Source organism: Mustela putorius, unplaced genomic scaffold (assembly GCF_011764305.1).
Source record: "Mustela putorius furo isolate JIRA1106 unplaced genomic scaffold, ASM1176430v1.1 tig00000596_pilon_pilon_pilon, whole genome shotgun sequence".
NCBI classification, from domain to species: domain Eukaryota; kingdom Metazoa; phylum Chordata; class Mammalia; order Carnivora; family Mustelidae; genus Mustela; species Mustela putorius.
Window position 1 is genome coordinate 13,301,177 of NW_025421428.1, and position 13,068 is coordinate 13,314,244.

The 13,068-nt window shown below is 56.2% G+C and overlaps 1 protein-coding gene across 2 annotated transcripts in view; it reads right to left on the reverse strand.

Annotated features, from left to right (window-relative positions):
- Positions 1 to 13,068, reverse strand: part of AK8 (adenylate kinase 8) — a 115,200-nt gene that overhangs the window by 87,889 nt on the left and 14,243 nt on the right. For both annotated transcript variants that reach the window (XM_004757060.3, XM_013058598.2), the window contains exon 5: positions 10,435 to 10,503. In XM_004757060.3, coding sequence (XP_004757117.2) covers positions 10,435 to 10,503 — 69 coding nt within the window. The remainder of the gene's footprint in view (positions 1 to 10,434; positions 10,504 to 13,068) is intronic.

Here is a 13,068-nt window from a genome sequence, read left to right on the forward strand (position 1 = left end):
GCAGGTAAGGGCAGAGGCAGTCTACCGGTCTGCTAATGATTCAAGTCGGGGTAGTGACTATGGTACAGAATACAGCTGAAAACCACCGTGTGACTCTCCACATGTCTTTCAAATCCTACTGGCTGATAGTACTGAGCCAAATGGGGACCCCGGGACCCCTACCTCCCAGCTGCGCGGGGCTGTGACAACGTTCCGTCTGCGCAGCAGGCAGAGCTGGGAGCGCCCACCCTTGCTGGCAGGTGGGGTTAGATGCCACGATGCACGCGAAGGGCTCGCATCCCGTCTGGCAGACGCGGGTGCTGGAGAAGTGGGGGTGCCCGGCGTGCATCCCCGCCTCTGGCCCACACCAGACCACTCGTTGCGGCCGGCTCACCGAGGAGCCAAGGAGTGAAGAGCTTAGGAACAAGGGCACAGGAGCGGCCACCCTCTGCTCTGGCCCTCCGGCTGGCGTTTCTGGCTCTCGGGAGGTCGGCCTCTGCTCCACGTGGTGGCTCCCCGTCCTGCTCCGTTTCCAGCATCGCCAGGGCCCTCTCTCTGCCGGCACCCAAGTTACGGCTGCTCAGACATCAGACTCGGGGCCGCATCCTGTCACCTGCTTTCCCTGGGACTCACCGGCTCCCCCGACCCCGAGCCCTGCCTCGCCGTGACACCTGCCCTACGTTTTCGGAGCGGAGGCCAGACCGCCCTCGGCCGCGCTGCCATCCCAACGGCGTCGGGGCTGGAGGCGCGCGCAGCCCGGGCTTCCGCAGAGCTGTTGATCTAAAACCGCGCTCCTCAGAGGATGTGCGTGACGTCTGTAAACCCGTGAGTGTCGAAACACGGCTCCTCCCGTCAGAGGACGCAAGACGGGTGATGGATGGCGGCCTGATGGCGGGAGGAGAAATCAAGCAAACGGGCGGGGGGGCGGTTCTGCGGCCGGACCCGGGCTCCTCCACCCGCCGGCGCTCCCGCCGTGAACACTGACACGCGTTCTGGGCGGGAAAGCGCACATCTGGGCCTGGAAAGGGAGAAAGCAAAGGGCTCCCGGAAGCCTGCCAGGTGAATCTGAAACTTCAGGGTCCGTGGTCCCAAGTGTGCCTCCTCACGCCCTCCTCCCCCGCGACGTAACTGGGAGCCTCCAGGACATTGAGATGAAGAACAGAGGTCCCCGAGTGCCCCCGCCGCAGACCTTCCTCCCACTGGGGACTCGGGGAGGTCAGCATCGGGCACCAAAGTCTGGTGTCCAACGATGACACTACTTCTCCAGCCCAAGGAGAGAGATGATGTGAGGCCGGATGTTCTGAACAGGACAGGCTTCTGGAATGGGTCCTCGCGCACAGTTCAGGTGCCCATAAGTCTAAGTTGTTGACGCCTTCGTGGGACAGCTGTGTGGCTCCCGTCAGAAAACGCCTCACACTGGCACAGTGTCTGTGACACACCACGGGCTCCTAAGAGCCGGCGAACCATTATTGTGTCTCCTCCTGATGGGCCGACCCCGCTCTTGGCTCACCGCGCGCAGACTTCGTTCTCACTCTTCCTGACCTCTACCACGCCGAGGCCACAGCCTGACGAGTCGTGGGGCAAGGTGATCTTTCTGGAGCTCACTGAAGCCGAGGCCTGTTTACACCCCATGTGGCCGACCACACGTCCTGGCGGACCAGGGCCGGTTTCCACTCCGGACGTGTGGTGGGGATATTAGGGAGACCTGACCGACTGCTGGGGACTGGGCAGAGCTGGCTAGAATGGGTGACCCGGGTGCGGACGGGATGATGTCCCGCAGGCTCCCCTCGGGCACATCAGGGACAGACGCAAGGATGCTGATGTCTAGTGTCCAGTAGAGCGCAGCGTCGCCTTGACTGGGGCTCCGAGCATCACGGTTTGAGAAGCAGAAAGACCACGCGGGGACACAGAACGCAGCTCGGGAGGGCACCGGCCTGATGAGCCCAGAGGGCCAGTTCCTGCCCGGCTCATGATGGGGATGCCTGCCGGCAGCCGGGAGCAGCCCCCTCGGGGCATGAGCTGTGTGCCTGGCTGCTCGGCCTCGTGCTCTGCACCTTTGAGCTAGTCCTCCCCTCCCGAGCGGTAGAGCGCCTTCCCCAGCGGAAGCTCACAGAATCAAAGAAAAACCAAGGCGCATGGATAGCAGCAGAGATGGACTCCAGCAGGTTTTTAAATTTCATTGATTTCTTCTCCTCCAGCCCAACATTTAAAAGACTGCTAATTCTCATCCATGCGGTACTGGGGACGTTCCAGAACTCGCCTGAGTAATGATGCCAACGGCGTGCTGGACAGCAGTCCGTGCCGCCCCCAAAAGCGCACGGGACTCCAGTGCGCGGAAGTGGGAAGGAGCAGTCTTCCCCCGCCCCTACGTGACCTGTTTTCACCCGCCCCCCCCCGCTCCCCCTTGCACGGGAAAAGCATCTTCACCCTGCCTACGCGGACCTCAGAGCCAGGCGTGGTGCTGAGCACTTGCTGTAGGATCTCCTCAAATAGGGAGAGCAAGGCAGCCCTGTGGACCCCGGAGCGCACGCCTCCGCCTGGGATCACAGGGATCTCCACAAGGAGACGTGCCAAGGCCTGGGGGGCTCTCCGCACCGGGTCCCTTCTGCTTTCTTCCTAGCTGCTGCCCAGGAGCGCAGACGTTCCTGGGACAGCTCTGGCCAACAGAGGCAGACACAAGCCATCTGCGGAGCCCATAAATCATGCCCCTGGTGCGCAAGGGCCTTTGGCTTTTCCTGGATGACAAACTCCCCCCGTCTGACAAGCCATGGTAATTGGATACAAGGCTTCCCTTCTCCACCACACAGCTGGGGGCCAAAGGTGACCATACATCAAAACAGTCCCTTTCTCCTCTTAGCCAGGTACTTTCTCGCCCATGACCTTCCAACTTAGTCTGGTTCTGGGGACACAAACGTGCCTTTGTGAAAGGGCTTGGCATGACATCGCAGAGACCTCGGCAGAAGCTGGGCCCCCCAGAACCTCAGTGCGGCAGGGGCTACTGTGCCCAGTTATCCTGGCCACTGGTCCTCTGACTTTAGCTAAGTCCCTTCTTCCATCCTGGCCGCAGTTTCTCCTTCTGTAAAAGGTTTTAGGTAGGATGACTTCTAAATCAATGTTTTTAGAAAAACTGATATCCCTCCCCAAGGCATCGTTGCTTTTACAATAAGCCTTCATTGAACGTTGTAAAATCCAGCGTCCTGGTGGCTCCCCCTTGTTCCAGTCCGTGAGAGAGATGAGGAAGGACATAGGTAGTCTAGGCACGGGGCGTCTTGATCAAATTGGAAGATGGTTCTCAAACCTTGAACCCTGGCGTTTCGGGGCCACAGTGCTACTCTTGGGGCACAGCAGTTGAATCCGTCAAGCTGTAGGGGCCAAGGCCAAAGGGGCACCTTGAAAGCACTGATGATGGAAAACAATTTGGGGATGTGATGAGGAAAGTCACTAAACAGGTCTCCCCACGAGTTACATAAAACCACACCAGGGCAACCATCAAAATATTTTCCCCGGAGAAGCCTTGGGACAAACACGTTCCCGTTGTTGAAGCTGTCGTTAGCTGTTAGGACTCAACCGCACGGTCACAATGTATTTTAAGCACCTTCCCCTCCTTGGGCCAACAGCGAGTGAGGATAGGATCACATTGCCCTGGTGGTACAGACTGGGGAATCAGCCAAACTGCGTTCTCTCATCCACGAATGTCATAAATGCTTCCCGAGCTTGGCGTCTGCGCCAGGCACCACGTGGGGAGCTGGGGCTCAGCGCTGATGGGGACGGACGGGGCCCGCCCTGCCCCCACACCATGCCTGTGCGGGTCTGCAGGAGCAGGAGAGCAAGAGGAGGCCGTGAAGGCCTGTAACAGGGCACCAGGCTCCCTGGGGCTCGGTGAGCTTGGGAACGAGCAGCAGCCGCCCCGCTGCGGGGGTCGGGGCTCGGGCAGTGAGAAGAGCATGCGTGAACCGGGCTTCTGTTGCTGTGGAACACGCACAGTTTTGGTGGCTTAGTTTCTGTGGAGGGACCCTGAGTGCTGCTCAGCCGGGTTCTCTGCTGGGGTCTCGGAGGGCAGCAGTCCGGGAGACAGCTGGGCTGTGTTCTCATCCAGAGGCTGACCGAGGAGGAATCTGCTTCTGAGCTCCTTCAGGCTGGGGCAGAACTCCCTCCTGCGCTCTGGTTTCCCACTGGCTAGAGGCTGCCCACGTGGGCCTCTCCGACAGGCAGCTTACTTGTCATGCCAGTAAGGAGACCCTTTCTCCAGTCCACTTAAAGTCTTAGATCATGGAACATCACCACAGGAATGACCCGTCTTCACCTCTGTCCTCTTCTGTGGGTCCTGCTCCCACTCAAGGGGAGAGGGTTGCATGAGGTGTGGACTCGAGGGCAGGGAAGCCACTGGGAGCCCCTCCCCTCAGTGTGCGGGTGAGGCTGGCGGCGGCGGTGTGAAAGGCAGCAGGCATGAGGGGACAGAGGGACGACACTGGGCAGCCAGGCAGGGTGGGGAACAGCGAAGGTTCTCGGCAGCAGAAGACATCTTAACGTTTGTTTTTTAAAAAGTCAACCACTTCGGGAGGTCTCGAATACAAACATCTCTCCAAGGGGTGTTGCTGTCAAGGGAGCGTCGACAGTCGACTCCAGGAAGGGAGCATTGGCTGGGGGGCAAAAGTTGGGGGACTTGGACTCCTTTTGAATTCTGAACCATAGGAACGCACTGCAGTCAAGAAATAAATTTGTTCATTCGATGTTGAGCAGCCCCCACGGCAGCGGTATGAAGAGGGGCCAGGAAGAAAGCAGGGTAGCTGTGAGGATGGATTAGGGCCAAAGAAGGAACGCGATCTCTGTGATCCAAACCCTGGAGAGGTAAGACTTAGCATCTCTCCAGTATTAGAGCCTTTTCCTCAAATTTCCTGAGCTCCCTGCCTCATTTCTTAGCTTCCCTCTGCCCTTAGAGACGCGGTCTGAAGAGCTCTCGGATGTCAAGATCTTGGCTGTCCCTAAAAGAAAGGCCGTGTGTCCCCAGCAGGTAGAGCCCACCTCCTCTTCCTCGTTCCAATACAAAGTGCTAATTTCTCTTTCTCTAACGCATTTGATGGTCACTTCAAACAAATTCTTCAAAGAGATTGCATTAGACCAAAAAAAAAAAAAAAAAAAAGGAAAAGAGAAGAAAACCCCCAACATTAACTACAGAATCCTGATGGGTTATGATTGCATTACTTTTCCCTGAACGCTATTCCCTGCTTCCTTTTTGTGCTCTAAATTACCAATTCTAGTCCCTGTGTAGCTAAATAATAATAATTACCATATAAATGAATATGCATATGTGTCACTTTTCTCCCTAAAAGCAAGAAAGCCTGTTTATTTTGGATGAGGGTTTGTTTTGTTTCCGAACAACCAAAGCACATAATTAGGAGCCTCACCTCTTGCTCTTGAAATCCTGTCTCCACCGGGAAGAGATGAAAAAGGTACCGATGCCCCTTGAAGCTAAGAAATTTTCAAACAAATTAAAGGAGGTCTTTCTCTGCTCTGCAGGTAACAATGGCTTGGACAGGATCAGAATCAGAATGTGAGGCCAGAAGGGGCTTCAAAGCTCAAAGGCAAGCTTGTCCTTCTACGGACGGGGGACCTGAGGCCTCTTGGAACAAAGCCTCCCTGGAGGGTCACTGTGCGCCCGTGAGACAAGAACAGAGTGGCCCAATCACGACTCCGTGTTTGCCTTTCTGTTCTGGGACTCGCTGCAGGACCTCGAGCAGGATATGCCACCTCCGCAAGTCTTAGATTCTGCACCCCTCAGTGACGTGAGCGCAGTGTCTGCTCCAGGGGGCTGGGGCCAAGATGACTGAGGTCACGGATGTGGCCCTCAGCCCTCCACACCCACCAGTGGTCACCATCAAGGGGAGGACGATGGCAGCCTCGAGGCCCAGGGACCTGAGTGTGGTGCGGTGAACAAGGAGCCAGACCAGGCACCCCGAGTCCTTGGAGACCAGACATCTAAGCACCATCATCAGCAGAGTACCGACGATGCCCAGGAATGTCATTATACATACTAAACAGATAGAATTAAATCAACCCGGAGTACTAATTATAATGAACAATAGAGTCATACAGTACAATACAACCAATAATGATATCACTTACAACACAACTAACTCATAACACTAATAATATCATCACCATGTCGATGGTGGTGGTAGCTGCCGGCAAGGACCAGGGCTGCCTGGTCTCACACTGTCCACACCGCAGGGACTCTGTACACACAGTCGAGTGCCAAACTTTTAGATAAGCTCAAGGTTTATAGTCAGTAAATGCATGTTTCAGAAACTATTATAGGTCACCAAAGGCAAGTTTGGGAGGTCTCACTGAAATCACAGAGAGAACTACCATCTTTACCCCAGAAACCAGGACCCGGTGACTCGCAGAGATTTTCAGAAATTCCATGACCAAACCAGCCCAGTCCAGATGGATCCTGTGTGTGGATCCAGTGCCTGGATCTCTCAGGCACGAGTTCTGGGCAGTTTCTCTCCCCGGTGAAAGGCACCAATGACCCAACCGCACGAGTCCATGCCTCTGAACTCCAGGTTGAACGTTTATGCACCAGAAACATGCGGTAATATATGAAAATCGCTTACACAAAATAACACTGTTCTGTCTGTCTGAGGTTCAGTCGCAGGAAAATGAGTAATGCGTGGCCCGAAGCAAAGCGAGGGTCTGAGTCGAGAGCTGGGTCCCCCAGCAGGATCCATCGCCTTTCTGGTCCCTACGGTCAGCTGGGCTGCGGCTCTGGGCCTCTCCTGTGCCACAGCGGCCAGGGAAGGCCAGTGCTTGACCTGTGAGTGGAACAGCCAGGACACGGCTCTTCCGGCTCGAGCTCCTGGATCATGAGATGGTTTGGCATCGTAAGCATCTTAAAAGGAAATCCGAACTAGGCGTGCGGAGACCCTGCCACCTTTGGTGACACTGAGACAGAGCACGAAGCCACCCCAACTGGGACAGCAGCGTGGCCGGGGTATGGCTGCAGCTGGTCAGGAGCCCACGACCCTCAGGGCGGGCGAGACCCCTGGGGCGGGAACTGGAGAGCTGCTGGTGTGTTCAGAGCCACAGCTGACGGCGAGGACGGTCCTGGTTCGGGGAACTCCCCGTGCACTGAATTTGCCTCACATGTGAGGAGGGCTGTGTCCCTGTGGTTCTGCCTTTTTTTTTCTTTTTTCTTTTTTCAAGATTTTATTTTCAAGTAATCTCTACACCCAACATGGGACTCAAACTCAGGACCCTGAGATCAAAAGTCACATGCTCTACTGACTGAGCCTGGCAGGTGTCCCCCCTCCCTGGCTCTGCTTTTAAATGTAGCCCAACCTGCTGGCGGGTGCGGGTCTGGGTGACTTGGGTACACTTATACCAAAGGAGTAACACCCAGTGTTTGGCCACGTGGGACCAGCACTGCTCTGAACAACGGAGCAGCAGCTTAGCAGAGAAGAGAAGCAGACCCGGATGCCTCCGGACGGCAAGCTGCCATGCAAGAGTTTGGTTTGACTCAGCAAATTCATAATCAATTATGGGTTAACGCACAGAGCATTTTATATGGGAGAGTGCCAGCCCGGTTCCCTTCACTTAGGGGGGCTCTCGCCTCCCACTTCCTTCCTGACAAGGGATTGTTTCCGCATCTCCCAGATAAAAGAGAGGAAACCTTCAAAAGCGTAATCAATGGATGGGTCAGTTTTAAGAAGAATTGGCCAGAGGTTGGTTGAGTACGGAAGGGGCCCGAGCCTCATTCTGCCTGTCATCCCCTCCGCCTAAGACAGTCTCTCCACAGACCACCCCAGCCCCATCTCTGGAGGCTTCTGGAACAACCTGGCTCTCCTGGCCTGGTTAGCAGCCCTCACGGCCCTTCTCACAGCTGGGCCTGCTTTGGTCATGCAATGTTGTCTCCAACTATAGATGGTACTCAAGGCCAAGGGACCACCTTGCTCGTGGGGGGCTGAGGCAGAGGGGACGGGTCCCAGCAGCCAGGACCATGTGGTGCATGCAGCAGGCCGTCATCTGGGAGGGTGTACAGCCACACCGGCTTGGGAGCAGGTAACAAGACTTAAAATGAGCCTATGGCTCAGTGGTCTTCCTTCTAACACTGCTGGAGGGTAGAAGTTAGCTTTGTGTTTGTGGTGGGGGTGCGGGTAGGTGGCTTTATTTCACCAGGGGTGGGGTGGGAGGGAGATCCTAGACAGAGAGCAGCAGGTTGGTGCCTGGACAGGGACAGGGCTGCCCTGGAGGGCTGCCCCAGGCCTACTGGGAAGGAGACGAGGAGGCCGGCCTCTGTTGAGACTGAAGCCAAGGGGCTGGGGTGGGAGTAGGAATTGGGTCTGGAGGAATGGGGGCATCCTCCCTTCCGGGCTGGACACAGAGCCTTAGCTCCTCCTGGCTCACTGGGGCCACGTGACCCCTGAACCCCACTGCCCCCATCCCAGAGGACAGGCCAGATCAGGGGGGACAGGGGACAGGGAGCCTGGGGTGAGAGTGTGGGGTGGGGGTCCACGGTGAGCAGGGAGGAGTCAGTTTTTTATTCAGAACTGAAGAGAAAGGGCAGAAGTATGTATGATCACGTGGAACTGTCACTTAGAACAGGGAGTGGGATCTGTGGCTCCTGGGCCTAGCCCGGCCTGCTGCCCATTCGAGTAAACAAAGTTTTACCGGAACAAAGCGCGCCCGTTCACCTACGCCCTGTGACGGCTGCTTTCAAGTTACCGCAGAGCTGAGCAGCTGCAACTTGGGGCCACATGGCCCGCAGAGCCCAGGACAGTTACTATCCGCCTTGACAGAGAACATTTGCCTCTCCCCAATGTGTCTGATTTTATGCCAGTACCATGCTGTCTTGGTATCACAGCTTTATAGTAAAGCTTGAAATCAGGTAACGTGATGCCCCCAGTTTTACTTTTGTTTTTCAACATTTCCTTAGTGATTCAGAGTCTCTTCTGATTCCATACAAATTTTAGGATTATTTGCTCCAGCTCTTTGAAGAATACGGTGGAATTTTGATCAGAATGGCATTGAAAGTATAGATTGCTCTAGGCAGTATAGACATTTTAACAATGTTTATTCTTCCGATCCAAGAGCATGGAATGGTCTTCCATCTTTTTGTGTCTTCTTCAATTTCCTTCATGAGTGTTCTGTAGTTCCTCGAGTACAGATCCTTTACCTCTTTGGTTAGGTTTATTCCCAGGTATCTTATTCCCAGGTTCTTGGTGCTATAGTAAATGGAATCGATGCTCTAATTTCCCTTTCTGTATTTTCATTGTTCGTGTATAAGAAAGCCACTGATTTCTGTACATTGACTTTGTATCCTGCCACGTTACTGAATTGCTTATGAATTCTAGTAGTTTGGGGGTGGAGTCAGTTTACAAAATCATGCAACACAAGGACATTTGGGAAAATCTCAGCTCATGTGGGAAAAGACCAACTCAGAGGCAGCCAGTTTTGTTTTGTTCTGGTTTTGGTTTTTTAAGCAGGCTCCATGCCCGGTGTGGAGCCCAATGTGGGACTCGAAATCATGACGCTGAGATCAAGACCTGAGCGGAGATCAAGACTTGGATGCTCAAACGACGGAGCCCCCACGAGCCCCCACGGAAGTATCTGTATTAAGACCCAATAATAACAATGGAGCTCAAACAAGTAAACGCACAGGCAAATAGACAGTCTCAGAAACAGAAGACAGGGAGAACCAAATGGAATTCTGGAAACTGAGAAACAACAACCCAGATTAAAAGCTCCCTGGATGGGCCCGACAGGAGAACAGAGACGGGAAAGGAAAGCCTCAGTGAGCCTCAAGCTGCTTCCGTGCAATGATCCGATCCACGGCAGAGAGGAGGCCGACAGAGAATGGGGCCCAGCGCCCGCGGAGGGAACCACAGAGCTGGTGCTCGTGGCCCTGCAGCCTCCGGAGACGGAAGGAAGAACAGCACAGAAACTGTTGGAGAAAATAATGGCCCCAAACTGCCCAAGTCTGGAGGAAAACGTAAACTTATAAACTGAAGAAACTCAACAAACCGCCGAAAGACTCAATCCGAAGGAACGCAGGCCGGACTAACGGTGACTGACTGTGAGGGCGACAACAGCCCCCGAGGACTGCCCGGCGGGAGCCTGGGTGGCCGCCCTCCGTCTGACCCCCGCAGGCCGGAAGGAGGCGGGACCCTGTGAGGTTGCGGACGGCAGGACGGCACCTGCCGGTGCAGAACTCTGGACCCGGGGGCAAATCCCTTCAAGAACGTGGGCTGTAAAGTCTTCCTCGGCGGGTGGTGCGGCGCCATCCACGGCGAAACCCACGGCCACAGACTGAACGTCACCGAGATCCGGTTGGTCTGCTCTCTGGTCTTCGGCAGGTTCTGTGCTGGGACCTGAACCCATGCCCTCCACTCTCCCTTTATCGGGTGGCAGAGCCCCTCGCTCAGGGAGCCCCCGAGCCGCCGCACGCCGGGTTCTTACCTGCCTGACGCAGTCCTCCTCCCTCAGGCGTTCCTGAATCAGACTGACGAGCAGCGCGCTGGACAGTTTCTAAAGGAAAGACAACACGCAGAATGAGGGTCCTAACTCGTATACCGAGCCAAAAAGGACACGTGACCGGTAGGCCAGGGGGCCCAGCTGAGCATTGCAGAACTGGCTGTGTTGACACAAAGCTTCCCCAGTCCCTGACGGATGTCCAGAGGCCTCTGGAAAGCCCGGGCCCACCTTGCAGCCCCCACCCCTACCCTGAGCCTCCTTCTCCACCAACCACCCCTTTGACAGCCCCCCACCACCCATGCACACAAACCCCCACTCTTGCTTATCCTGTGGCTCCACTCAGATGCTCCCCCCACCCCACCTGAGTGACTCCAGGCTCCCTCGGAGCCTTGGCCCAAGAGCCACCACCTGCAGGCAGTCCTCCCTGACCCTCCCCAGGCCAGGCTAGGAGCCACCATAACCCTTAACAGTGAGTTCTGTTACTGCTCCAACCACAAGGCCTTCCCAGGGGTCTGTCTGCTCACATGTCCAATTCCCCAGGAAGTCTCAAAACTCCTGGAGGAAAGGGACCGACTTGTGCTATCTTTGTACCTGACAGTGTGCGGGGGCGGGGGGCGGGGGGCCCATCTCTTTCCAACTCTGCTCAGAGACCTCATGGTGGTAGCTTGAAATCAGCCGTGGGGGAGTCTTTATTCCCTGGGAATGGGTGAATGCTGCAAAGACGAGCTGTTTTCCCCAGAGAGCTGGTTGGCAAATGTTGACCAGCACACCTCTGCCCCAGCCTTGAGTCAGTGCCGAGGAAACAGGATGCCCTTGCGAGCTGATGAGTTAACGAAACGTCATGTTCCGGAATACATTCAATAAATAGTATTGATGACCTGTTGATTATACCCTTTGAGCTGGGCACTGTGCCCAGCCACATTATTCGATGTTTATAACTCTGGACAACCTGTACTCTCTTTCCACAGATAGAGAAGCTGAGTCTCAGAGAGGTGAAGCCCCCTCCCAACCAGGGAGGGGCAGAGGCTGAACTTCAACCCAAGCAGGGAAGCCAGAGCCCTGCCTCTTCACCCTGCTCTCCCTGGGCCCTGCAAAGGCACGGGTGTGGGGGCGGGGAGGGTGTGCAGAGAGGAAGTTCAGGATGGCCGACCCTCTGTCCCTCTTCTGAACTTTCTCCGGCCAGAATCAGCATCCCAATTTTCACAACCAAGTTTGATGTTTCTAACAAAACCTTGAATGCCCCAGAGGTGATGCCTGGAAAACCTACTCCCTCGTGTCCCCTTGACCTAAGATCCCTAAAAGCTGGTGCTTCTTCACAAACACCCCAATGCTTGGCCAAAGCATACTCCCAGGCCAGCCCCGGACAGCATTCCCCAAGCTATGTCAGGGCTGACCGGCCCCCAGGAGGGAAGGGGCTCCTGCCCGGTGCACATGAGGGTCCTCGGGTGTGCACTGGGTTCACACAGAGGTGCCCAGCTCAGGTAGTGAGAAATCTACCTTCTGCTCCTTTTTGCAAGCTGGGGAACCCCAGAGTGGGACCATGTAGGCCTGGCAGGGGGTGGGGGGAGGCAATTGCCCAAAGTATCCTTAGGGCTAATGGTGACATTTCAGTGACACTGGAGCAAAGCCTAGGTCCTTCATTCTAGAGTCAGCAACTGTGAGGGTCTGGAGACCAGATCCCGCCTCGGGAATGCTGTCATGTCTGCCTAGAGTGCCGTCAGAGCACCTGGAGAAACAGAACCGGGACACCAGAGCCTCTCCAACAGGCCGTACACTGCCCAGGCTGGCTTAGAAAGGGTACGCGTGCCAGTGTGTGCCCACGCCTCACTTTGTGTCCCGGCAGTGAGGGTGTAGGGAGTAAATGGTGCCCAGCCACTTCTAACCATGGATGTTTGCCCTGCTTCAGCGAGCCGGCATAGTTTGCTCCTCCCCACAGAGCAATTCAGAGAGAGGGAACAGGGTGCTGGCACAGGCGGTGGGGGAACAGTCCCCAAAGGGGTTCAGCTCTGATGCGCTCAGATCTGCCTGGGCCCTCGAGGTAGGGACGCTGAGGCTGCTGGTCTGGGGACCACACCCGGAGGGCCACTGTCTTAAAAGCAAACTCAAGTACCCAAGAGGCCTCCCCGACACGGGAGAGGTTGCTGGGGAGGGCGCCTTTCTGCCCCACCCCTATCCTCCCAGCACTCCTGGGGAACTTACCCCAGCTGGCGAGGGAAGGGGGTCAACAGGGAGTGGCCCCTTCCTGTCCCCTCATGTCCCCTGCTGACCCCAGGCAGAGCCAGCTTCCATGCTGAGGGCCGTTTCCCTTTGAGATTAGTCTCCCGTCCCTGACGGCACCCATTCAGAAGGCAGCAAACAGGTCCTGGGATGGGCAGGGGTGATGCGGAGAGGGAGACGGGGTGGGGGAGCTGCCAGCCAGCCAAAGAACACAGGTTGAAAGGAGACAGGTCCGGGTGGGGCACCGCACTGCCGGGGCCTGCCCAGCAGGGGACAGGCCCATGACTTTGAGCACAGCCCCTCCTGGGTACCCCCCGCCGCTCCCTGCCTTGGCGCTGTCTCAGTGCCAGCTTTGATGTGTCACATCAGCGACGGGCTTCCAGGGGGCGCCTCTCAAAGTCC